Source organism: Brachionichthys hirsutus, chromosome 4 (assembly GCF_040956055.1).
Source record: "Brachionichthys hirsutus isolate HB-005 chromosome 4, CSIRO-AGI_Bhir_v1, whole genome shotgun sequence".
Classification (NCBI taxonomy): domain Eukaryota; kingdom Metazoa; phylum Chordata; class Actinopteri; order Lophiiformes; family Brachionichthyidae; genus Brachionichthys; species Brachionichthys hirsutus.
In genome coordinates, this window is record NC_090900.1 from 3,771,042 (window position 1) to 3,796,574 (window position 25,533).

The 25,533-nt window shown below is 48.1% G+C and overlaps 2 protein-coding genes across 2 annotated transcripts; both read left to right on the top strand.

Moving 5' to 3' along the window:
* The first annotated feature begins 442 nt into the window (after positions 1–442).
* On the top strand, positions 443–15,978 carry epg5 (ectopic P-granules autophagy protein 5 homolog (C. elegans)). The gene is made up of 45 exons (XM_068738837.1): positions 443–496; positions 760–1,410; positions 1,730–1,990; positions 2,073–2,271; positions 2,344–2,480; positions 2,580–2,687; positions 2,761–2,834; positions 2,954–3,062; positions 3,313–3,427; positions 3,503–3,653; positions 3,739–3,894; positions 3,986–4,143; positions 4,365–4,516; positions 4,782–4,922; positions 5,124–5,285; positions 5,356–5,478; positions 5,568–5,830; positions 5,930–6,070; positions 6,172–6,316; positions 6,677–6,874; positions 7,237–7,344; positions 7,431–7,553; positions 7,799–7,965; positions 8,061–8,297; positions 8,395–8,518; positions 8,603–8,747; positions 8,883–9,054; positions 9,158–9,320; positions 9,402–9,544; positions 9,671–9,827; positions 9,978–10,172; positions 10,268–10,481; positions 10,785–10,972; positions 11,083–11,290; positions 11,410–11,485; positions 11,744–11,847; positions 11,944–12,119; positions 12,329–12,547; positions 12,638–12,847; positions 13,175–13,319; positions 13,406–13,648; positions 13,846–14,059; positions 14,147–14,365; positions 14,451–14,565; positions 14,654–15,978. Exons 1-45 carry the CDS (start codon positions 443–445, stop codon positions 14,840–14,842), a joined length of 7,752 nt encoding a protein of 2,583 aa, XP_068594938.1. The 3' UTR covers positions 14,843–15,978.
* A 4,269-nt stretch (positions 15,979–20,247) lies between these two features.
* On the top strand, positions 20,248–23,819 carry dnajb5 (DnaJ heat shock protein family (Hsp40) member B5). The gene is made up of 3 exons (XM_068738838.1): positions 20,248–20,458; positions 20,544–21,202; positions 23,489–23,819. The coding sequence occupies exons 1-3, from the start codon at positions 20,248–20,250 to the stop codon at positions 23,720–23,722; spliced, it is 1,104 nt and encodes a 367-aa protein (XP_068594939.1). The 3' UTR covers positions 23,723–23,819.
* Positions 23,820–25,533: the final 1,714 nt, after the last annotated feature.

A 25,533-nucleotide genomic window follows, 5' to 3' on the forward strand; every position in this document is an offset into this window, starting at 1 on the left:
GTAAATTCTAACATCAGTTTGGGCTCTCTGGCTTTCCGTAGAGAGCTGGAGTGGTCACGTGATCTGAGATTGCGCTCGCTGATTTCCTGGAACATCAAAACAAATGACAGCTTGACCTGCGGACTGGGCGACGGTTCGAATCCAGCGAAACTCGGATGTATTATATGAAGGATAAGACGGCGTAATACGCTCAGAGTTACGCGCCAGTTTAGCTTAGCCTTGTTAGACCGTCCTCTGTTATGTAGAAAGCTAAGTGGAGGTTCGCTAAAAAATGTAAATGAGGGATTCGTTATCTGCGCTGGGAGATATGCTCGTTCATGCGTTTCCGTCTCTGCTTCTCGGTCTTTCGTTTGCCAGTTTATCTTGACAACACGATAGAACTCATCTGTGTGTGTTTTTGTTTACGTGTGACGAGCGTTCGTTTGTTGTGAAAACCACAAACATGGAGGCTGCAAGACCGAAAAAGACCAAGACAAAAGTCAGCGGAAAATCTCAGGTGATTATTTCAAGCTGCTTTTCCTGCTCTTGTTTTTTTGTTTTCATGACGTCACATATCAGCAAGTATTGTCAATAAAGGTTTATATAACCTCGCACGTATCTCGTCCAACATACATACAGCATCACTTAAAGATTAGGTTGGCACATGTTTTTATTTTTTTGCAACATTTATAAATTGGTTGATCTTTAAACTGATTGCGTTGCCAAGTGAAAATAATTACTGCCCCCCCCCCCCCCCCCAATGCTGTTTGATGTAACCAGTCATCCAGGAAGCAGAAACAGACAGAGGAAGACAAAAGAGCCACAGTTTCTCCAGCCGAATGCGATGGGGCCTCCGCCTCTGAATTTACGGATATTCCCCTCAGTCTGCCGAATCAGGAGCGACGAGAGGAGCAGCAAAAGGCCGATCATTCCCTTGACGCCCCAACGCAACGATCAGATCTGCCGTCTGAGAAACAGCAGAGCTCCTTGTCACCTACTTTACCCACAGAGGGGTCAACTAAGACGTTACACTCCATTCTGACATCGCCAGACGCCGTGCTTCCGTCGGACTCAACACGTGAAGACGATGGGGGAGTGGCGGCGCAGCGGGCTGAGCCTGAAGTCTCAGCACAAATCAAGGAGATGGGGAAAGGCACACAGTCGTGGGATCAGCTCGGTGCTTCACGTCAGCTTCAGATCCAACACGCTCCGAGCGCCCCAGCGCTGTACCCCTGTTTACAAGCACTGGAAGAAGGCCCCCTGGCGCATCTCTGTGAGGAAGCGCTGAGCAGGAGAGAAAAGGGGCCTGCAGTGTTGACGCTTCCCGAGCAGGAATCTTCACCTCCAAGTTTGCAGCCTCTGCAGTCTATAACGGAACTTTCTATGAATAAACTATACCCAGAATTACCCAAGATGGCTCCAGAAACCCAGGTACCGGTAATCCCACGTGATTATAGATTATGTGTGCAGCTAGGGTGATTGAATGTCATTATTAGGATTGTGTTGAAACCTATTATGATCTCGCCTCTGAGACAGATAAAAGTCAATCACAGCGTTTTTTAAAAGATTAAAAGGTATTTTGATTTTAAAAGAAGAAACGAAGAGAATAGTTTTAGAATGTATTGGTGGTGGAGATAAAAGACTTTCTTATTCTGGACCAACTTGTGTTTCTGGTTTACCTTTAACTTATCTATAAACACGAAGGTGTCTGTGTTGGTATTGCGATCTGTTCTTTTTTTGTTGTTGGCAGCCGTTCACGATGGAACAGCTGAGTGTCTGGGAGCCGGGTGGAGGCTTGAAGGCTTGGTTAGAGGGTGCTGAAGTGTGCGCAGTCCAGTTCTGTGCGTTAGCTCGCCAGGAGAACCACGAACTGACGGAGCTGTTGCAGAACTACCTGCGCTGCCGTCGGCAGCTGACCCAGTCACACGCGCAGCTGCGCACGCAGTCGTCCGACTGTAAGAGCTCGCAGAACCGTCTCTGGACCTTCAGAGACGAACAGCTTACGCTTCAGGTGTGGTGGTCGGGGGGGGGGGGGGGGGGGGGGTAAAGGGCTTCTTCTGTAATGTCAGCTGGAATGTTTCGTCTTCCGACAGGGTGTGTGTGCTGACCAGTCTAAAGTGTGCGGCTACCACCGCTTCCAGCAGGCGGATTTCAGTGAGAGTGTGCTCGCTGAGCTGAGGAGACAGTTGGAAGCTCGTAGCGAACTGCTCCACCAGAAGGTGGTGCTGCATGCGTACACTGCTTTACTGTCACGCCTCCAGGTGGAGTCGTACTTGTATCATCTACTGAAAGGTGAGGGATATTTCTATATCCTGCCTGCAGCAGACATGCCTCTCCCTCACCTTCCTTTGCTTTCGCTTTCAGCTCGTTCTGGTGGTCAAACTCAGCCCTGTTCGCTCCACCCCTTGAAAGAGGCCATCGGCGTCCTGTTTAGCTTCACCCGTAGAGTCCTGGATGACTCACAGTTTCAAGCAGACATCCATTCCTGGTTGGACACATTGGTATACAGGCACAAACACTGCACCACTTATCTAACGTTATGCTCATGTGGATAATTTACTTTCTTTGTTTCCATCGCTCGATTCCTGCTCCTCGTCCAGGTGGCAGTTTTGCTGCATGTCGGAGGCTCAGGAGAACATCAGTACCTGCTGATGCATCTTTTGTGCTGTCCTGCTGGGGTTGGAACGTGGGCTGCCCCCTACCTGCAGGTGAGATAATGCTTTTGTCGTGTCAGTGGAAGGGACACACTAATTGGAGCTCTCTTCACAATTTCTGCCTCAGATCCAAGTTCGGGGAAAGTCCTGCGGTGTGCAGCAATTTATGCAGGCTTTGGCCATCCTAATGTCACCTTCCAGGTAAAATATGAGCGGTGCCTCTTTCTTTCCTGCCGACTGTGAACTGTAGCTTTTAAGCATTTTTTTTTCAATGATCATAAATCTGATCTCTAAATGGTAGTTCCTGTTTTGTTGCTCAGTCACCGTGCAGAGTTTCTGGGACATCTGAAGCCATGTGAGAGCCAGAGTTCAGCAACTTCTGGACCTGAGTCAGGCAACTGGACGCTAGTGGATGAAGGGGGCGAGGAGGTATGCAAGCAGCAATGGTGGCATTTTTAAGAAAGGCAATAAATCACAGATTCAAAGCAAGACATTTTCTAAAAGTGGGACCAACTTCTGTGTGGGACTGGATTTCTGAAGCTACATGTAATTAAAAGTTAGCCGATGTATTTTTTTGCGTCATTGTATTGAAAATCAAAAATAAAACAGACTATCTAAGTCCAACAGTATGTGGTCAGTCCACCTCTGACTGCATTCCTGCTCTCTCCTCTGCCTATAGGACGAGGACCCGGAGAGCAGCTGGCTGCTGCTGTGTGAGGAGGATCTCATCTCCCTCCTCAGCCAGTTTCCCTTCCAGCACCTCTACTCACACATGCTGGGAATGCGCACGCCAGGTGAGTGAGTTTGCCTTCTGTCACCACAGGCGGCTGCATTATTCACTGTGAACTGACGGATCGCTCTCCATCCAGATGCGTATGAACCCCAGGGCAATTCCAGTCAGAAGGTGATGCGTGTTTTTGGTTTTGCCTCCTCCCTCATTGAAATTCTCGCTCTTGGACTGCAAACCTACAACAGGGCTCGATACAGGCAGCTAGTTAAGCGAATAGGACACGCCATACGGTCCGTGCACCAATCCGAATGCACGCAAATGATGCACGTACACAGCGTATCAGGTATTCCTAACCATTCCTTCTTTGTTCCCCAGGATGACGGTCTGTTATGTCAGTGACCACTGGGCGCAGTATGTGAGTTTATCTGGTGCTGCTGGTGCCACTTCACACACACTATCTCTGGACAAACTACAGCAGGAATACGACCAGCTCTTCCTCAGAGCTGTTCTGCATGTGCTCAGAAACAAAAGGTGTGGGTTTGTCCTTGCGTTTTTTTATATTTTAACATGGGAGTATAGTTTTGTTTCGGGGTTCCAGTCGTGTTGATGTTCTCTCTGACAGGTTGGGTATCTGGTTGTTCATGTCTGAGATGCCCTATGGCACGCTGTCCAACTCGATGCTTTGGAGGGTTCTTTATGTCATGCAGTGCGCTGAGACAGCCGGACCTGAAGCCCTCGGTGCTGCTACTGACACACACGCCTGCATTCAGGCTCTTGGAGGTACCAGTGTGTACACTTTCAAGCAGCTAGCACACACGTAGCAATACTTCGATGTGAACCCACATCATCTTATTGAAACGCTAGTGCATTTTCTCAAAGAACGTAATAGATATTTGGTGCATATATTGTATTTGAGATCTAACACCAGGTTGTATTATCCCTCTCAGTCTGAAGCGGGCGGTTGTTAACCCCTGCTGTTCATTTTACGCGTCTGCTTATAGACCCTAAACACCAAGAGAGGTTCGAGACCTGGCTCTGCGACGTGAACAGCTCCGACGGCATCTCGCTCCTCACTGCATTGGCACACATGGCCACACAGGCTCAGCATTCGGACTCCGCCTTTATCACAACTATAGCTCTGCTGATTTACCAGGTATGTAATGAAGGCGCAAGGAAAAGACTAGAAGAGGCATTCGAAGGCACAACGAGACAGAGTAGTTTAGACGTGAATCGGAGTTGGGACATTATTCTGTTATTGTATTTTGACTTCATGAGTTAAGATGCTCTTTATTTCATTTAAAATCTAAAGTAACCAATATGGAGAGTCTGAGAAGGTAACATGAAGAAAACGCATAAACTAAATGTGTTTGACGAGAAAACTTACAGTTCCCACCTTGTTGTTTGGCATCTCTCTGCAGGTGTCTTACGTCAGTGTGCCAACCAGAGAAACATACTCCAAAGTTGGGAGGGAGTTGCTGGCTGCCATAGCAACAGTCCATCCCTACATTGTTTCTGTGCTCCTGGAGAAACTAAGAGAGACCATACAGACTGTGGGAATGGTCGGTGTTGCTCCTTCTATTCAGTTTTTAAAATCCACATCAACACGAATGCCTGTAATGCCACTTACTTTAAATCAGCCAACGCAGTTCTGTTTGCTGGCTGTTACCTTCGTACCTATTGTGCTGACACATCAGTATTTGTGTGTCTCAGGTTGCTCTGTATTTGTGCGTCTCAGGTTGCTCTGTATTTGTGCGTCTCAGGTTGCTCTGTATTTGTGCAAAGAGCTGCCCCTGAGTCTGTGGCATCCGCAGCCAGAGGAGATATGTGTGATTGGGGCGTGGCTGCTCCAGCATCCTCTGTCTGCTGTGGAGAACCGGCTGGCTTGTGTCATACTGGAGGGTCTGAACTGGGGATACACACAGGTAGCTAATGAAAACGATGCATTGTATTGTCGTCAGTAGCTATGTGAGTTCTCCACCATTTGTCTTGCAGGATGGCTCCTTGGCCCTGTCTTCATCTCTCCACAGGGAAGTGGCTCTGCTGGTTGCTGAGGCCCATCAGAAGTACCTCACTGACAAACCGTATACTGGCCTCATATCAGAGGGAATCAAGCAGGTGGCACTTCCACAGTTTGCTCACAGACATTTCGTGTGAATCACCAAGGCTGCATCTGACTTTGCTTTGCCTGTTTTCGTCTCACTCAGGTGTCTTACCTCGCCAGCGTCCTTCGTTTGGGTGGATCTCCTGAAGCGTCCTTCAGCCAATGGGCATGGCAACTACTGTTGAGGCTGAAGCTGCATAACAATGACCAGAATCCTAAAGGAGCCTGGTCGGTACCTGCTTCGACATCCAACCCCCCTCCAGAGCCCTCACACTCTCCCAGCATGCACTCCGTCACCAGGGCGGTGAAGGCAGGCATACCTATTGGGTGCTACCTATCGATTGCCATGACAACAGTGGGACATAGGTTTGCTGTCATTTACTCTATTTCTTATACTTAAGGTTGATTTGTAAAGGGAATTTAAATGAAGTTAATCTGTGGAATTCCTTTTGTGTGTTGTTCAAGTCTGGAACATTTTTGTACAAACGGAGTTGGGCTGTTGAAGAGCCTAATTCAGTCTCACCACCTGAGAGCTGCTGTGCATCTTTTGGACAATATCCTACCCCCAACCTATCCTCTCAGCTTCTACCTGCTCAACAACTCGCAGTAAAAATAAATATATATATATATTTCACCCAACGCCTGTAAAAGACTTATTATTTCCATCAGGTGAATGGTTCTAATTGTCGTTCCTCTGATTCCGGCAGGTTTGTAAGTTGTATCCAGCTGTTTTTGCAGTACGACAGCATGTGTCCTCAAGGTGTGACACAGCAGGTCACTCACCGGGTGGCACCACTCCTCACTGGAACCACTTACGGAGACAACATCCGACTGTTGAACAGTGTCATTCAGGTTCATCACATTGAGTTCTTATTTACGGTGTATATGTATGTATTCAGCCATTGCTGAAAATTATATCAATACAGAAGTCTCAAAAAAATTACTTTGTTTCTCTCACCTAAATAGAATTATAAAAATATTTTACTTTGGGGAGGGGCGCTGAAGTCCTTTTTGCAAAATGAACAACCCAAGGATTATTTTTGGGACCTATAACCACTGATTGGTCACTCAATCAATATATACTTTTGTGAGAACAAACAAACGGAAGGTAAACGAGATGATTACTGTCATCTTGTCTACAAGAAAACTGATGGATGTATGGAAAAACATTTTCAAACATGTTTAAGTCTTTTGTTTTGTCTTATCTTCCAGAGTCATGTGGTGGCGAGCTCTCAGCCGGGGCGCGTCGGTGCTGCGGTTGTTCTGGAGTTTTGGGTGGGGATTCTAATTCAGCAGAACCTGTGGTACCGGAACAAAACTGTCCTGTTCCTCATGGATCAGATCTGCTGTGCTGCATTCAAGCACCGTCAGGAGGAATGTGTGCAGAAGCTTCTGTACCAAGAACATAAGGTGTTTTCACAGGCTTGTTGGAAGTTTTTTATTACAGTACGTTGTTATTGTCATAACGGTCTTAAAGGTACAGATGCTGAATTCATTGTTGCAAATTGCCTTCAGCAGCATTACAAAGACAAATATCACATTAACAGTTAATGGGTTGCACATTACAGTAAGAGGCAAGAGCTTGGTGCAGTGGGATTTTTAATCTTGTTCATTCACGCCGAGATTAAAGACTAATCTGCTAAATTAAAATTCTATTTTGAAAATGTAAATAAACCAAGTGTAACCTGTGAAATATTTTCATCTGGAATTTTTTTGTCATCTGAACAAGCGCAGTGACAATTAACATTTTTCTCTTCTCATATTTCATGCAGAATGCCTTGGGTTACCATGGAGATCGGGGTCTTCTCTCTTCCCTTGTTGGCTGGTTTGCTGGAAATATCACACCCTCTTTCATAGAGGGTCAATCCTTGCATGTTGAGGTGAGGGTCTCCAAGCATATCCAGTATGTGCAGGTACTTGTTGCTCATCTTAGCATTGCTGACAGATGTCATCTGTGCACTTGTAGATTTGGTTCGCCTGGGTGGTGCTGAACATGGAGGGCGTGTTTGAGGACGATTCACAGTTGAGACGCTGCGTTGAAAACGAGCTCCTGTCAGACCCCAACATCCCCCCAGAGCAAGCATTAAAGGTCTACAAAGACAGAAGCAAAAGCTATTTGTTTGTTAATGTGGGAAGATCAGGATGCTATTTATAGCAACCAGTCTGTATCATTTTAATTAACATAATGTCAAATGATTTTGCACTGTGTGGGCATTAAATGCAACATAAACACGCTCTAGTCACGGATGCTATATTAGGGATCGGTGGCGTGGAAATGTCTAATAGTTTGGTTAACAATTTTAAGTGCTGTATGTGTATTTGTGTCTGAGCCAGAAGGCGCAGCAGAAGCTGAAGTTGCCGGTAGCACCATCTCTGCAGCGGCTGCAGGTGCACCGCTGGGCGTGTCAGGCTGTGGCCACACCTCCTGACCACCCCCTCCTTCCGTTAGTCTGGCAGAAGTTCCTTCAGCTCTACCTCAGACAGCCAGGGCCCGAGTACGGGTACGATGCACAGATTCATTCAGTTCCCTTGACAGCGAATTGAGGAAATATTGAAGGCTGGTCAGACGCTACCTTTTCTGTGTGTTTTCCACCAGGCTGGCTGCAGGTGGCTGCATCGGCAGAAGGTTCTTCCAGTCTTCATCTCAGGCTGTTTTGCTCAGAGAGCTGCGACAGCGAATACAGGAAGTGTCTGACTTCCACCACGCTGCCAGCCAGGCCCTCAGGGTACCCCCACCTCACACCCCTTCATCAGACGGCCAGGGTGACGACAGCCCCGACAATCCCCACACCCCTTATCTGACTTCCCCTGAACTGCACACAGAGCTGGTCAGGTAGGTCATCGGTTCTACGCCCACACACACTCCTGTCAGGGAGCAGTAGCCTTAGCCGCTAACAGCTCTCACTTCTTGGCTGGTTGGTTGATTATAGGCTGTTTGGTGTGTTTGCTACGTGGCTGGATGATGAGACTCTGCAGAAGCAAGAAGTATATCTTCCGTCACTTCTTCCAGCATACGAACCATACAAGCTGGCACAAGTCATGCAACGACAGCAGGTTTGAATCCCATTCTCAGTACCTTGTTGTTGTTGTTTTTTTTTACCATGTAGCACATACATTTCAATTAGTATTTTCCTGTAGGAACTGTGGCTGGAGTATATGGACCAGGAGCGCCTGCAGTTTGATGAGAGAGAGGTTTTGTCTCTGTGGGAAAAAGCGCAGAGCGAACCGATCTTCTTGCAGACACCAAGTTTTAGCCTGACTGATTACACGAACCTCAGCAGTGGTACAGAGTTAAATATGACGCCTAAACCAATATAAAAATGTTACCTTAGTTAATGTTGTTAATATTGCACCAACCGAAACTGCTTTTTGCCGTGATGTCATCCCATTTGCCTGATTTCTGTGTTTCGGCGTGCAGCAAAGGAGCGTATACTATCCAACCTGCAAAAGCATCCAGTTCCCCGTCCAGCGCCGGAGTGGCAGAAGCGCAGGGCCCCCGTGGCTGAGGTGCCCACCGCCTGCCTCACTAACTCAAAAGCTGCTGCTGAATTGATACAGCAAGATCTCAGCATCCTGCAGGGGCAGGCCAGGTAAATGGCAAAGATTTAATTACCTCCAATCGAGCAGCAGAAGGCAGTGCACATCTGAAAAGCTGGACTTCAGTTACAAATGACTTGTTCGTCTTGCTGCCAGGATTGCAGTGGCACGTGAAGCCCAGCAGGTGGCGATGGAGCAGGAGCTGCTGGAGAGCCTTCCCGTACTGTATAAGAACCAACCAGAGCAAGTCACCATGGCCCTGGAGTGTAAAGGGAAGGGAGGACAGCCATGCCAAGGCCCGGCAAACATAGCCGTCACAGTATGACGTCCAAAACACCGTTTCTGTGCATTTCTAGATGTCTTTATCGTGAATCTGTGGTCTCTCTCCCTCACCGTGTAGTGTGAGCGTGTCCAGAGGCAGGAGGCAGTGCAGACTCAGATAGCATCACTCCACAGGGACATCAAGAAGCTTCAAACCGATTCTATGGCTCCTCCACCTCTCGGCTTGGCCCAAGCTGCTGTCCACACTGAGAATTTGATCACGTCAGTCCTGAACAGATTGTGCTACTGAGAGAAAAAGCATGGCCTGCATCACAATGATTCTAAGCCGAGGAAGAAGACTGACCTTGAGGTCTTGACTAATATTTGGACCGTGTCTCCTTTGCGCAGAGCTCTGGTGAATATGTACAAAGCACAGAAATCACCATCAGTGCAGCATGTTGGCGTGTCTGCCTTCTACCAGGCGGTCTCCTATGTGTGTGAGGACACACTGCGACACCCCCCGACTCGCCAGTATCTCTCCTCGTGTGTGGAGATTCTAGGACAGGTACACACACACACAGCGGTACAAGACCTCAAGCATTGTTAAACTTTATTTTGAATATCTGCCCGTTGACCCTGTCTGTGCCGCTCATGGAATCGACTTTCTGACTCCGAGCCACGAGGAAGACGTTCACTCGGTTGTTTTCGTGTTCAGGTATTTATCCGGGGAAATACAGAGGAATGCGGCCGTGTCCTGAAGACCATCCTGGAGCAGAGACGTCTTTGCCCGCTCATCTCCCCTTTCTTCACTCCAAATGCAGCGCCCAATCAGCTCGTCCTTCTCTACCAAGATGTGGTCACATCCTTACACCACGACAGCGCTGACGTCATTTTCATGCTGCTCACAAAGGTGTCAGCCGAGACGCGAATGCAAAGGATATGCTAGGCACCTAAGACAGTCAAGTTGCATTAATCACCTCTCTCTCTCTCTCTCCCCCCCTGCAGTTTGATTTATGTCAATGGCTGAATGAAGCCCAGCCTGTGTTTTCAGAAAGAGCCCGTTTGCTGGAATTGGTCCACGGAGCTCTCTGCGTCTGCGGCCAAGACCCGGAACCCGAATTTCTCATACCCTTTCACCTCTTCGCCAAACACTGGACGTGGCTTTTACGCCACCGTTTCCCTGACCACTACAGCGACTGTCTCCGGTTGCTCATGACCAGTGAGTGTTTGTGTGCGAGAACGATTCTTGTGATTCAACAGAACACATTCGTGCTCCTGGATGAAAGCATCCTACTCATCTTCCCGGCAGCGGAAGAACAAATTAAATCATTAACAGAAGTAAATTTGGGTGAATCATTTCATCGATGCACCGAGTCAGATCGTGAGATTAATACAGGCGTGATTCTGTTTGAATTTGTTTTATTGTCCCCCCCCCATTGACTGCACAAATCTATAACCAGCTTTTAAACAAATGATGCTCTCATGTCGGGAACATAAAGACACAATGGCTGACTGTCATCAGGCTCTTCAGACCAGTTGCTGAGTCCAGAGTGCTGGAAGGTGACTCTGCGAGCGTTGGGCTGTTTACCTCCACCCCGCCGTGCCAAGAGCAAAGCTGAACAAGCACCGAGCACCACTGATGTTTCTGGGCATGCTGTCCGACCGTCCGCGTCTCCTTACAGATCCCCCATCAGCCTCTCTCCTCAGCAGGTGAATCTGTGTTTTTAATATATTCAAGCACTGCCTCATCAACGCGTTAGGATGCTTAACCATTCTCTCTCAATCCAACCCTGCTGTGTGCTTTTATTGGTCGCTAACAGGCAGGGGAGACTGTTGATTGGCTGAGCGATTACTTCCTGCGGAGTCGTCTCAGCAAGCCGGATCTCCGCAGCTTCGGCCTTTACTCGGCCTGGACTCCTTACATCAGCGAGGTCGTTTTGCTCTGGGACCATCTGATTGGCTGTCTGATCAACATGCACCACAGCAGCTGTGCCAGAGAGTCAGTGGGCAGCAGCAAAATTATGAAGGGTAGTTACCGAAGGACCGAGATTCGTGATGCACGGGAGCATTAATACAGTCCAGATGATTTATTGAAATGTTTCAGTTTGAGTTTCTCTTTAAATCGAATGAATGTCGGTCTCTCGCAGCTCTACACGACCTGCACAGCAAGATGGTCACGTTTTTTAAGCCTTGGATTTTCCCTGTGGACACGGATGAAGGCAGGTAAGCATGGCGTTTCCTCAGTTCTTTAAAAACTCAACGGATGAGAAATATTCACATTGTACACAATCTTGTTGTTTTAACAATTTAGTTTTTGGTTCTTTTTGAAAGGACTTAAGTGGAGACGAAACTAAATACTGAACACTGACAAATGAGAATCCTGATGAAGTCTCTGGCTTGGGCAGTGCATTGCACCGCTGTCCTCTCGGGGGATACGTGATGAGGTTGGCTTGAGTTTAATATCAGTGTGTCTTTTCTCAGCAACCTGAAGTGTTACCCCTGGCTGGAGACAGATGCGAGTGCAGCAGGGTGTCTTTTCGGCCTGTACACTAAACTCACGGACGCGCTGCATCACAAGTTCAGAGGTGAGTTCCGACTGATCCCTTTGCATTAAGTTCTGATATTCATCGCTGTCGATGCTACTGAAGATATTCCAACGTGTTCCTACCTTCCCGTTGTAGATCGCCTGCTGCCTGGCCAGAGAGGTGCGCTGTGGCTGTGCGTGATGCAGCATTGTGCGAGCTGCACTTCTCCACGAACGCCGGAGTATCTCCTCTACATGTACCACACCCACCTCCGCAGCCTGCCCTGGAGACAGCTGCACCCTGACACTCTGCTGATGGAGCAGCTCTTTAACGTGAGACGTTCTTTCATTCATCTCTTAACCCCTGACCTTCAACACTGCTCCCCAGTCTAGACATGCATTACACGGGGGGAGCTTGTTCATTTGAGACCTTCCTTGAAATAGCTGCCTGTCTCGTGTGGGGCTTTTGTGCAGTCAGCTGGGACTCCGTTACGTGTTTTGAGTGGATTTGGTGTTTGTTTCCTTCCTTCCTGCGCCTGCAGGTGGAGAGAGGAAGTCCCAAGAGTTGCTTCCTCTTCCTAGGAGAGGTGTTGTGTGACGTTAACTGGCTCAGTGTCCTGCGTGACCACGTCCAAATAAACCCTATCTCTGCAACATATCCAACGCTACCTGACACGCAACAGGAGTCTCACACCATGTTAGTCTATCTACTGTACATGCTCGTGTTTCTAGCGAAGGAGGAACAAATCCTGAGTCAACAGGTACGTCCGGAATATATTATTGCAACATCGGGGTCAAACATCTTCCCCCTTCTTCATTCATTCTTTCTTTTTAACCTCCACAACTGTCAGAATTCTCCTCTGCTGAGTCTTTTGGTCCAGTCCACGTCTCTCCCCTGGCATCAACTGGACCTGTCCTCGTACCAGGGCATTCTGGGATATGTCAGCACCCATTATCCACCCTCCTTGCTACTCACTGTTGATTCTGCGCCTCAGCTGCTCTTGAAACTACTGCGCAGTGCTGCTGGACTCCACCCCCGCCCCAATGAAGTTCCACACGGGGTGAGACGACGCAGAGTCAAATCAGATTTATTCAGCGCTGTCTCGCAATCCTACCCGCAAAAATGGCTAGGATTGGAAGATTAATTTCATATAACTCACTAATAACTCATGAATAGTAATAGTGCATAATATTAATTGAGATATTAAAAATAATGCCTTAAAAGTTTGCTTTGAAATGTAATTTTCTGGAAGCGCTGGCTGATGATGCCGACAAAGAAAACCTACTACTAGATTTTTTTATAATATAAAAAGCAGTTTTATGTATCTACTCGTATCTCTCTGTACGGCATTAAGCCACTAATGGAACTGCGTGATTTCCGGCGTCAGGAGGAGACGCTGAAGGCCGCCGTGCACGTGAGCTGGTGTGTCCGGTCTCTGGTGACTCTGGAGCAGGGAGGCAGCATCAGCCTCGGCAGCCTGGAGGCTCAGCTGGAGACACTCCTGGAGGGCGTGGTCACATTCAACCCACCAGGTGACTCATCCTCACAAGCGTCCTCGACTTTATCAAATTCTTTGATCAGCTCTGCTGCTAATGCTGTTTCCTTTACTTCTCTGCAGAGACGGGTTTGGAGCAGAGGCACATGGCGTTCTGCAGCCTGTTCAGCGACGCTCTGGCTCTGCTTAACGGAGTCGGCGTGTCAACAGGCGAAGCGCTTGTCGCTCATGTCATTACCTGGCTGGACAGGAAGGGGAGGGGCTTCCCTATCCTGCCTCTGCTCACGGCTTGTTCCCGTTGTCTTGCATCAGTACGGCACATGACGCGGATCATGGAAGCATGCGTCACAGCGTACTTCAACCATGGTAACCAGAAACAAAATGGGTCTGTTTCTTTCTGCCACTTTTGCTGAAAGCTCAAACGCCACGACTTCGCTGACATTAAGCTTTAAGTGACGATTCGGCGATTCTCAGTCGGCGTGGATGCAAACGGAATCTGGACTGGGGCGCGGAGGTGGACGATCACATTTCCGTTATTACCCTTTCTGTGTTTTGTATTTCAGCTGAGGAGGACTCTGTCAGCTGGGGTCCTGTGTTGGCGTCCCTGCAGGTGCCTGAGCTCACGGTGGATGACTTCCTTTCCGAGAGCCAATCCGGAGGCAGCTTCCTGACTCTCTATGCCTTCATCCTGCAGCGCCTCAACACTGAGTGCACAGCAGCCAATGAGAGGAGGACTCTGGCTATAATTAACACGTGGACCAATCAGGTTTTCCCCAGGTTTGACCACTCGTTCTCTCGGTTGGTTGCCTCCCAGTGGCTTTTAAAGTGAATTGCGCCAGCATGTGTGCTTTGATGTTTGTCTAGCGGACCAGGCGATGAAGCCAAGTTGCTTCTTTGGTGGCACAAAGCGCTGAACCTTTCAGCAGAGCAGATGCAGCCACAGTCGGGCCAAACCGAAGTGTCAGGGGTCGTCATGGGTCTGTTGAGGTTGCAAACGAGGCTGCTTCAGCTGGGAGAAGAAAGACTGAACTCTGGGCTGCTGGGAGCTTTAGGCCTGGGCAAGAGGTCTCCTCTGTCTAATAGGTATGCTCACTATCAGATGATGTGCAAGCGAGGCAGAGAGAATCAGCGTTGGTTCAATTATCGTCGTTGATAATCCCACCTGTAGGTTCAGGGTTGTGGTTCGCAGTCTGGCTGCATTCCTGGCCGTCCAGGTGCCTTCAGAGACGGAGCTTCGTCTTCAGCCCACCGCTGAGCTCCAGCTCGCTGCGAAAGCACAACTCGTAAGCAGAAAAGCAAATACAATCATGTTCTGATCTGCCCTCGTCCCCTAACAGCAGCTTGTATTTCCTGTCTTTCACATGGGCGCAGGTGTTGGGGGTTCTGGAGGCCATGCCGAGTAACAAGCATTACGCTGGCTTGGAGGAATGTGTGAATAAAGCTGTCCAGTTTATCCGCTACCCCGGACACTGTCTCAGAGACGGGCCTCGGCTGCTGGCCCTTCTTGCCAATCTCCTGTACCCTGACCTCAGATACCTGCATGTTATTCGCCAACCTTGATTTATGCTGGAGAACCGGACAGCACAGTGACAGAGAACATCTGTTTGTGTGACAGAAACTGTTCGTCAGAGCTTCACTGCGCATTTGTGAAAAGTCCTTTTTTGGGCTGGTGACCACGAAGGATCATAAAATCAATCAGGAGAGAAAGAAATAATAAGACTCTCCGCCGCCCGGTCGTTACTTGCACTTTCTTCTCTCCTGTCTATGCCTTATTGCTTTTAATATTATTGTCAGCTGGCGTTGGATGCATTTGTTCCATTATCGATTTGAGTGGAAGTGGCACATATTTATTGAATCAGTGTTTAACGCCGGCATACGCTGTGGGCGTTCTCGTCCTGTATGCGAGAGTCACAGATGATTTAGAGGAAGTTGGTGGACCTGTGGAACGAGTCCGCCGGGACGCAGACCTTTATGTTTATACTCCAGGCAACCGGCCTTCTGATCGGACGGGAATTGGGTCTCGTCCTTAGTAGTTTAGCCACTGGAGTCTAACCCAAATGAATCAAGCAAAGTCAACTGGGCTTAACATATCCTCCTGGGACCCATCTTTGGGTTAGCATGTCCACTGCAGAGGACATGCTAACTGGCTGGGTCTCAGGAGGATATAAAAACCCGGACTCTTATTATTGTCCTCCAAGCTCTCGTTTAGAGTAACATGTGGATTTACCTCAGTCTCTGATGCTGCCTGCTCCTTTATGGACTTACCCATGAGCCAAAGGGAGCGGGAAAATAATATATCTTAAAAATGAACTTTATTTAGTCATTAAGGGAGAAACAAAATGTGTTACTTTCATGTCCAGACAAAAGTGCTTTGCTTGTTTCTGCCAAAGACAAGTTCTCTTTATTTGCTCAGCTTCTTAAATCTTCTTGCCCCGATTCTCTTGTTTGTTTTTCTTTTGTTCATCGTTCTCTATTTGCTTTGTAAACTGACGCTGGAAATACCCCCACTAGAAGGGTCACTAAAGTACTTCTTGTGCCGCACTAAAGTAACTTCCTTATAAAGTAGTGTCTGAACAGCGAGTTACTGGCAGTGTTTGTATTACCAAACCAACAGGCATGTCGTGTTGGAGCTCGTATATACACACATGCATTCGCTTCATTGGCAGAATATGCTATTAGTCAAGACCCAGATCACACAGGAGCAGTTATTAATAATACCATACAGCAGATTAATATTTCTTCTACGTGAAATACTAATTTTAGTGACTATTGCAGTTGCAGAATTATTCAATCTTCTGAATACTATTCCTCATAAGAGCACGCGTTTGAATGCGCTCACTGCAGCTGCGGCGTCCCAAAGCGTTTGTGTTTTGCAGATTAAATTTGCATAAAGGCTCCGGTTGATTCCATCAAGTGTCAGGAAAGCCGAGTAGAAATTCATCATCTGTGAGGAAGATGAAGTTTTGGTGTTGTGGGTCATTCCAAAAGGGTGATGATCCCAAATGCCTGCTTGAAGAAGCAGCAGGAAATGCTGCCAGCTCTGCATCACCTGCAGCAGGTCATAGCAGCAGTCAGTAAAAGTTAAATTGTATTTATTGTGAAAAATAAATGTCTAAAACTAGAAAAGCACTCGGAGAGCGCAGACCTCCGCCGAGCAGCTCATTCCCCTCTAATTGGATTATATCCACATGGTGATCTGGATCATCATCAAAAGATTCTAAATTGTTCTTGGTATCTTTATACACCAACCATGAAAAGTGAATCAGCGTTGATTTGTGTTTTTAACTGATTTTTCAATCAGTAAATGGGATTTTCTATGTTAATATTTTATAATTTTTTTCCTGACCTCATTCTGGATCTGATCCGATGGTAAGATAGCAGCTCCCACCCTACATGACTGTGTCGAATTCCATAAACATTTGTCAATAATCAACCGAGATATTGAGGAACACATTTTGAGGCTCCATTGCCTGCAATGTTATTACTAATTTCAAAGTGATCCAGAATCTCTTCTGGATCATCACCAAAATGTAATCATCTGTTCCCGATAAAAAAAAATGTAATCAAGATACATCTGTAACTTTTGGAGTTGTGTCTAACAGACCGACAAACGAACAAACAATCCCCGGTGACCCCCTCCCCCCTTTATAAGAGGAGGTAATTAGGAATTCAAACTATTCTTGGTTGATTTGGTCAGACAGACACCTGATAAATATATTGTAACAATAAACTATATAAACAATGAGATTCATTAGGGATTAGAGGCCAAAGACCGATGGCAATCCGGAATATTAGGCCTCCAGATTGACCATCAGAGACAGTTTCATTACCTTTGTCACTTCGCCACTCGCTCTGGTCATGCGGCACCCCGAGGATATTACGTGCGTTTTGTGTTGACCATAAATGTTAAAAAGCTTTTTCTTCTTTCTGAGGCAGCGATCAGGAATGAGTTTCTTCGGCATCTGAGCTGCAGAGCCGGTGGACAAAGAGATCCGATTGACTCGTATATAAAACTCTTTGTTAACGACGTCTGCTATAAACCATAGCTTTCTTCTTCTTTGCATCGCCTCCCTGTCCAACGGGGGGCTTTTACATGCATTTTAGCCATTGGGTTTTGTGCACACGTTTGAATCCTGTGTCCTTATTTGACGCCACCACGTCTGCCTGGGACGAAACCTCTCTTCAGGCGATGGTGGTCTCTATGGTTACAGAAAGAGAAGTGAGAAAGGGAGATGGAAATGATGGGCTGTTCTGAAACTGTGAGAGAGGGAGGTGGGAGATGACCAGAAACAATTGCTCTGACTAAACCAACGTCCTCCGGTCTGTCCTGTGAAACCCCTCGTCTCGTACGAGCTGCTCATATTTATCTAAGAGTGTGTTTTCATAGATGTATCTTCTCACACACACACTCATACGGACATGCACGGCCTCAGAGGACCCGTCGCTGAGACAGAGCTTTCCTGGCAGACACACATCACTGTCTGGCGATTTTCAGTGTCACCATGGAAACCCAGCATCAGCACACTCAGCATCACAGCAGCACGTGGATCCGCTCATGACCCCGTCGTAAGTGGTCAGGATGCAGACATGAAGCAAACGGGAGACGCGTTGAGATCATCTTTACCTGATCCGTTAGCCGGTGTGCTGCAAGTTCGCTTCAACACGTCTGTCGGAGGCGGAACAGACTGCGACCCCCCCCTTGAGCAGTTGCTCTTCTGGGACAGCTGCATTGGGTTTAAGTCCCTCCCCGCTGCCAAACATCACAGGCACACTCAGCTGAGCACACAACATTCTGGCTTTGCGTTCCCCAAAATAACTTCTTTGATTGAAGGTCTGTGCGCCTGAGTGACAATACAAGCAGATGAATGTATGTGTGCGTGTGTGCGTGTGTGCGTGTGTGCGTGCGTGTGCGTGTCAGACGGACTCCTCCGCTCACTGTAGAACACCCACTTTACATGACTCAATCTGAAACGAGCCTTTACTGCGGCGCGTCGGTTCTTCACCCCCCCGCTGTGTTCTTTGGTGCTTCCTGCCTGCAGCGTGTCGGAATCTCATTTTTAGAGCTTTGTGTGTTACTTGATGATGTTTGGCTTTTCTGTGAGTCCAGATTGCTGCAAATCTCCAGCAAGGATTGATGAATGTGAAGCCGCACTGTGAGGGGGAAGAAGAAAGTTTCACTTCCGTCAGCGTGGTGGGATTGATGAATCTGGGAGTTTGTTTATTTTAGAACTGAATTCAATTTAGGAAAAAGCGAGTTGAAGTGAGCAGAAACCCTTACCAGACAGTCTTTAAGTTTTAATTTATATTTGTTTGGTAATATGCACCATTAAAAAAAACAAAAACAATACACCTTGCATGATGATGATGATGCTGATGCCTAAAATATGGTTAACTCTGAATTCAAGACTTTGATGTTTAATAAATAGATATAATGAACTCACGGCACAGAGGATGGGAGACAGTGTCCTTTTTGGGAAGTTGTTGGTATCGTTGAAACTGGAATGAGGATGAGCTTCAGGTGGGAAGTTTAAAACGATGGAAACTGTCAGAGGTTGGGTTAATATTAAGGTAGTGTGGAATATAAAATTATCGGGCAGCTCAGATCTGTTCCTGATCACCATCAGGACCAAAATGCGTGTAAAGAGTGTTCACACACACACACAGTGTTTATCAAATGAGTGAGCCTCCTATCATTACTTTATCTCTCTCCACATCTGCTTTGATGCTGAATTTTAAAAGAACTATTGAAACACACCTTGTTCTTTTCTGATTCCTCCTGTTCGGTTTACTTTTCCCGTGAAGACAGACAGACAGACAGACAGACAGGCAGTCGGCTGGAAGCTTTGGTGGCTGCTGGTTGGGACGGTTGATCCGGTTCGGGCATCGGATCAGCTGGTTTGGTAAGAAAGTGATTCAGAACCTTTGCCAGTTCCGACCTTTTTTAAATGATCTTTTATATATTTATATATATCTGAGCTGCGTCCCGTACAGGAATCAGCAGCCGTCCTCCACGCGCACGGCGGGGATGGATGCGCGTTAATGTGGGAGGACTTCCAGAGACGTCAGACGCGCCTCGGTGTTCGGTCACCGGTTTATTTCGGAGCACGAAATCCTCTCGGCTTCCTGACGTCACTTTATAAGGACTCGGACTCGGCGGAGCGGGGGACGTGCGGGCAGAGGAACCGGACCGGGACCGGGACCGGGACCATGTCGGTGTAGCCGCGTTGCTGAGCGTTCCGGTAGGATTGTCATTTCATTTTTACGCCATCCTTTACGTTTTCGGACCGCGGCTGATGTTCCCTTCTCATTGTTCTGGATTTTTTATTTATTTTATTCATTTATTTTAAAGGAAAATGTCTTGGATTTATCAATCGGTGCTACTAAAATCCTTTTGTGGTGTAAATTACAGTTTAATTAGAATTATTCTGGACGTTGTGCTTGTAATGGCCACCGGGTATCTCTATCTATCCACAGCAGGCAGAGGATCAATATATTGTTCAGAGAAACGATGATGAAGAGGGTTTCTCAGGATCGGCCGGTTTTATTAAAATAAAAAATAAAACATTTCAAGTATTCTAAATAAATGACGTTAGAAACAGAGCTGATGAGGAGAAGCCCTTTGATCGAGGAGATGAAGGGGATCCCTGCGTGCTCTACATCAGCACAGCAACCATGTAGCCATAGTAACAGAGTAAAGTCATTATTATGTGTTCCCATTTCAAGCCTTCGTTAAATAGGCCTCGGGGGAAAGAGAGCACTCTGTCCCTCAGCCAGGGACACGTTTAGTCTGCCGCTCCGGCCGCCGTGCGTCTGGACGGCGTATTATAAGACGTCCACGATGAGCGAGACTCTACACGAACATGTGTCCCCTTTATATCTCACCAGCAGATCGATCACAGCCACAAGGTTCCGATCCAGAGAGCGCACGTGTGTGTGTGTGTGTGTGTGTGTGCCTGTGCGCGGCGATGGGGAAGGACTACTACAAAACCCTGGGCATCCCCAAGGGCTCCAACGAGGAGGAGATCAAGAAGGCCTACCGGCGCATGGCGCTGCGCTTCCACCCCGACAAGAACGAGGACGCCAACGCCGAGGACAAGTTCAAGGAGATCGCAGAGGCGTACGAGGTGCTCAGCGACCCGAAGAAGAGGGTCGTCTATGACCAGCTGGGAGAGGAAGGTGATGCATTCAGCTTGGCGTGTTTCCGGTGTGTTTTCTATTTGTGTGCTGGATGATGCTCAATCACGGATTCTTCTCTCCCCAGGCTTGAAGACGGGAGGCAGCAGCTCCTCGGGAGCTCCGGGCAGCTCGACGCACCACTACACCTTCCACGGAGACCCCCACGCCACCTTCGCCTCCTTCTTCGGCGGCTCCAACCCCTTCGACATGTTTTTCGGCTCCAACCGCGGCCACGGCCGCGCAAACGGTTTCTCCTTCCACAACGACCACGACGCGGATCAGGACATGGACCTGGATGATGACGACCCGTTCACTCATTTTGGGAGACAGTTTGGCTTTCCGGCGGCGGGGATGAACAATGGGCTTTCGGGGGAGGGCCGCAGGAGGAGGGGGGCGCCTTCGGAGCGCCTGGGAGCCGGGAGGAAACACCAAGATCCTCCCGTGGTCCACGAGTTGAAGGTCTCGCTGGAAGAGATCTTCCACGGCTGCACCAAACGCATGAAGATCACCCGGCGCAGGCTGAACCCGGACGGACGCAGCGTGAGGACGGAGGACAAGATCCTCAACATCATCATCAAGAAAGGCTGGAAGGAGGGAACCAAGATCACCTTCCCCAAGGAGGGGGATGAGACCCGTGGGAACATTCCGGCTGACATAGCCTTTGTGCTTAAAGACAAAGGACACGCCCACTTCAGGAGGGACGGCTCCAACATAATATACAGCTGCAAGATCAGTCTGAAAGAGGTACGTCGGTCCACTTGCTTCCCTCCACACCTCTGATCCAGACTTCCGTTATGGTTCTGCATGTAGGTGGGCAGATGCTGCTGGCTGAGGTTGCTAGTTTCATTCCCTGTGGATGCATTCATTGAGCTACAGATGAATGTCCAAAAATGGCACCCCGGCTTCATTTTTGTTAATTAACCTGGACAAATAGTGGAGGAGGTGGAGTGTGTGACAGACGTTAGGGCGTGTGTGTGTGTGTGTGTGTGTGTGTGTTAGTCTTTGTCACTGCAGAGCGAGAGAAGTAGCAGGAATGTGGCGTCCTTGTGTGACCGGCACGGAGCCGATGTCCATCTGTTCTGCGCTGCTGTATGAATAAATGAACATAAATGCAGCTTGGGTACACGCGGGGCATTAAAAGGCACGCATGCCCACACACACCAACATGTTCAGTTATGTTATGTTTGGAGATGGAGCGTGACAGTTGTGGCAAATCCAGGATGCCGTTACTGTTACTGGCAGGACATTTAATTAGCCGCTCCCGCGAGGGCAACGGGTTCGACCCGGCTCTGTCCTTCACTCACGGTTAATAACAGGTGTTCTTAAAGAGCCTGCGATGTCGGGGGGGGGGAGCAGTGTGTGCTCCAGCCGGGGGTCATGCTGTACCGTTTTCACAGGGTGCCTGAACACAACACACCCATTAGTGACCACTCCGATAATGAAAGCACTTCGCATGAAGCAGGCGCCGGGAGTCGCACTAACCTGCAGAAATGCTCACATTTGCACTGCGTTAACTCCCACAGCCGCATCGTCTGCTCGAGCAGCACCCAGATGAGAGACTGAAGCATGGTGCAGAGAAGGGGAGATGTGGGGGGGGGGGGGTATCTGGGGAATATTAGAGAAGTGGGTCAGATGATTCAGTATCCAAAGCAAATAAGAGCTCATATTCCACTGCCGCACTCGGCTCTGCTTCCCCGAAGGTGTGATGCTGCAGTGGAAACACAGCGAACCTGCCTCGTATGATTGATGCTACACAATCCACCTCCAGATATTACAATCTAACACAACACGGCTGTGCAAAAAACAAGGGTCATTGAAGATGCATGACGAAAGTGGATCTAATCATTACATGTTTGGTTTCAGTTGGATTTCTCATCGTTACCATCTGAAACGTTCCCCGGCGAGCAGCTGCCACACAATCGCTCGTTTGCTTTGCGCTATAAACTCCTGGAAGATGCTGCTGGCGGCGGCATCCGGCGCTGCAGCGGCTTCGGCGTGACAGCCGTCGGGAGCAGTTAGAGCTCAGCACAAATATAACTTGTGGATTCCTCCCAAACCGACCAATCCCTGCATCCGTAGGCTGTTTCATGATGCTTCTGCAGCGTCTGGAAGTGCATGTCAAGCTCCACTGCAGCCCACATCCAAAAACACACCGGCTGAGAATGTGTGTGTGTGTGTGTTAAGGCGTACGCACTCTGTGCACACTCGGATCAGGAAGCAGTGTGCTTCAGCCGTCATGGCAACATGTCTCTGTGTGTATGATGGGTTTTAGTGAAGGAACTGATCGTGGCGGGGGGGGGTGAACACTCGTCTCCCACACGGTCAAAGGTTAAATCACCTCCCAATGTCATGTGTGTCGTGGGTAAGAGGAGGCTGATGCCACGGCTGGAGAACCGTCTGCCCTCTGAAGCAGCTGCTCTGCCTGGCTGAACTTCAAATGTCCCTGAAAGCACCGGGCGTGATGAGAAAATCCTCCTGCAGGCGTCGTCCGTTGGCGCCATCATGACGCGGACCGGGCGCTGGTTTGGTTTATTCACCGAAAGATTCATTCACAGACTTGTGGATTTAGTTGATGATGTTTATTCAGAGCAAATCTGGCAAAAAAAATAAGAAAATAAATGCTCAGTGGAGGAGTCTGTGAAGTCGTGATAAGGTGATGAAGCTTTGTGCGTGTGTGTGTGTGTGTGTGTGTGTGTGTGTGTGTTCTCTCTCGTCATCCTGCCAGCCCAGCTGACAAGCCCTCCAACTATTTACGAGCTCAGCCAATTCTTGCCTCACTTTATTAGCCGCAGCCATGAGACCGTTTCTAAAATTAGTCCCCTTTGCAGTGTGCGGCCCCTTGAACACCAACACACACACACACACACACACACACACACACACAGAAAACGTGTGGAAGTGTTGTTGTTAGTCTGCTGTTCTGAGAAAAGATGAACTCTACCTTTTTAATTCATTGAATGATAAAGTTATTCATGGTTTCGTGTTTAATTCCTCCCAAAGATATGAACCTTTTCCTCCTTTCTCCACCAGGCACTGTGTGGCTGCACAGTCAGCATCCCCACACTAGAAAACCGCATCATCTCGCTGCCCTGTCACGACATCATCAAGCCCGGGACGGCGAAGCGGCTCAGAGGGGAGGGCCTGCCTTACCCCAAGAGCCCTTCGCACCGCGGCGACCTCATTGTGGAGTTTTCTGTCCGCTTCCCTGACAGGATCCCCCCTCAGTCCAGAGAGATTATCAGACAACACCTCCCCCAGTCGTAAGAGGACTCACCAGCAACCCCTCCACCAGGACACACTCCAGACTAAATGTCCCGAACCCCAAAACTCCCCCCGTCCCTCGTTACTTCTGTCATATCTGGATCCCCGTTGGCTCCTCCCATTTTGACGCCCCGTGTTAATGCAAGCGGCACCGAACAGACGCTGCCGTTTGCAGGGACGCTAATGGAAGGATTCCAAGACTGATGGCTTATTTGAGTGTTTGCTGTTTTGTTTTGGGGCCTGTTAGCCCAGGGGGGGGGGGGGGGGGGGACACAAACCCCTGAGCAATGAATCAGTGCTGAGGGAAGGGCTCAGCACAGCCATAGCTTTTTCTGGATCCTCTTTTCTTAACTGTGTTTTTTACCGTTTTATCACTGATTTTATATGCCGCCCAACTCTCTGATCCTTTTTGTGAGAGGATGAAAGCCCCCCCCCCCCCCCCCCTGTGTGTTCATCCACCCCAAAAACCTGCGTTCCTATTCCTCTCAGTCTAACAAAGAACTGTGCTTGACTTAGGTTAGCCGTTTACTGATTAGTCAGACCTATCTCCCCTAAGAAGACGGACTCTGAGGCACAAAGTTCTGAATTAATCACAAGTAATAACGGCACATCTCAGCCGCATTGAATAAAATGAAATGTCTGGGAATGACAATCACATACGAGCCGTGCACGCTTGGATAGCACAACCTGCGTGTGGACATTGGTGCTTTTCCTTGCTCTCTGAGGGACCTTTAGGTGCCTTAGCCCTGTTGCGATAACACCAACCAGCCATGTTACAGGAGAAATGCCCTCTGCTGTGTTTCACAGAACTATTTTCCCAAAGGTGGTGGACTTGGAAAAACCGTAAGCAAGCAATTTAAAGTCATCCGCTACTCCGTACTGTATGTAAGCAAGAGAAGTCACTTTAGAGGGTGATTCCATCGTGCCATTCAAGCACAGGCTGGATTCCGCAGAGGAAGGCGAGCATTCGTTTTGTCTGAACTCAACAGTAGATCAAGATTTCTTTGGGACGCCTAGCTTTATTGTTCGTATTCTGCTTTCTCTCTTGCCATTTTGAAAAGGCAATGTCTCGGTGCTACTGTGCGCAAAATCCAAACGAGGACTCGCTCGGCGTTTCCTCTTTGGAGTCGAGTCCTGACGTATGATCTGATAGCTGCTTCTGTTCTCTGTAACATCTGTATATTGAATTTTGCATTGGGGTTTTTCATTGGAAAATCCTGTTTGTAATAGCGGATCAGCTGTTAAGCGCTTCTTACAGACAATGTGAGGACAAGCGCGTGCAAACAGCCTCGGTAGGTCATAGATATCGTGTGTAAACGTGTGTTTTGAATGCAACATTTTTGATAAATGCACTTTTATGTTATAAAAGGTACTGACGCCGCCACAGCCTCGTCGGACTGTCGCTACAACCAGAATTCACATGTGCTGCTGCTGAAAAACTCACTGCTTACGTGCATTTGGCAATATTTATGAATTTGTCAGCATTTCAACAAATAAACCCAAAGTGTGCAAAAATGTGTAAACTTGTGTTCAAATAAGTGTTTTTACTTCGACATTCCACATATGTCCAGTCTGGTTTTGATGTAAATTTATAATAGTTTCATGTACGGTTTTAAATGCATCGGTTATAACATAGATATTTGTACATTTTCCCAAGACGTTATGCTCAAATAGAGTCTTTCTCGTGTAATAAAATAAGTTTGGACACATTGCATCAGTTTGGGTTACGGAGAAACAAATAAAGGCAGACTTTGACCTCAGTCTGCAAGAATCCAGATGGACAGTTAACCATCAGCGGATCACTGGCAACATTT

Coding starts and splice junctions, on each gene's coding strand:
- epg5 (XM_068738837.1), top strand. CDS start 443: ATGGAGGCTGCAAGACCGAAAAAGACCAAGACAAAAGTCAGCGGAAAA. Junction 5,286..5,355: donor TGAACTGGGGATACACACAG/GTAGCTAATGAA, acceptor TTTGTCTTGCAG/GATGGCTCCTTGGCCCTGTC. Junction 11,291..11,409: donor CAGCAGCAAAATTATGAAGG/GTAGTTACCGAA, acceptor GGTCTCTCGCAG/CTCTACACGACCTGCACAGC.
- dnajb5 (XM_068738838.1), top strand. CDS start 20,248: ATGGGGAAGGACTACTACAAAACCCTGGGCATCCCCAAGGGCTCCAAC. Junction 20,459..20,543: donor TGACCAGCTGGGAGAGGAAG/GTGATGCATTCA, acceptor TTCTCTCCCCAG/GCTTGAAGACGGGAGGCAGC. Junction 21,203..23,488: donor GCAAGATCAGTCTGAAAGAG/GTACGTCGGTCC, acceptor TTTCTCCACCAG/GCACTGTGTGGCTGCACAGT.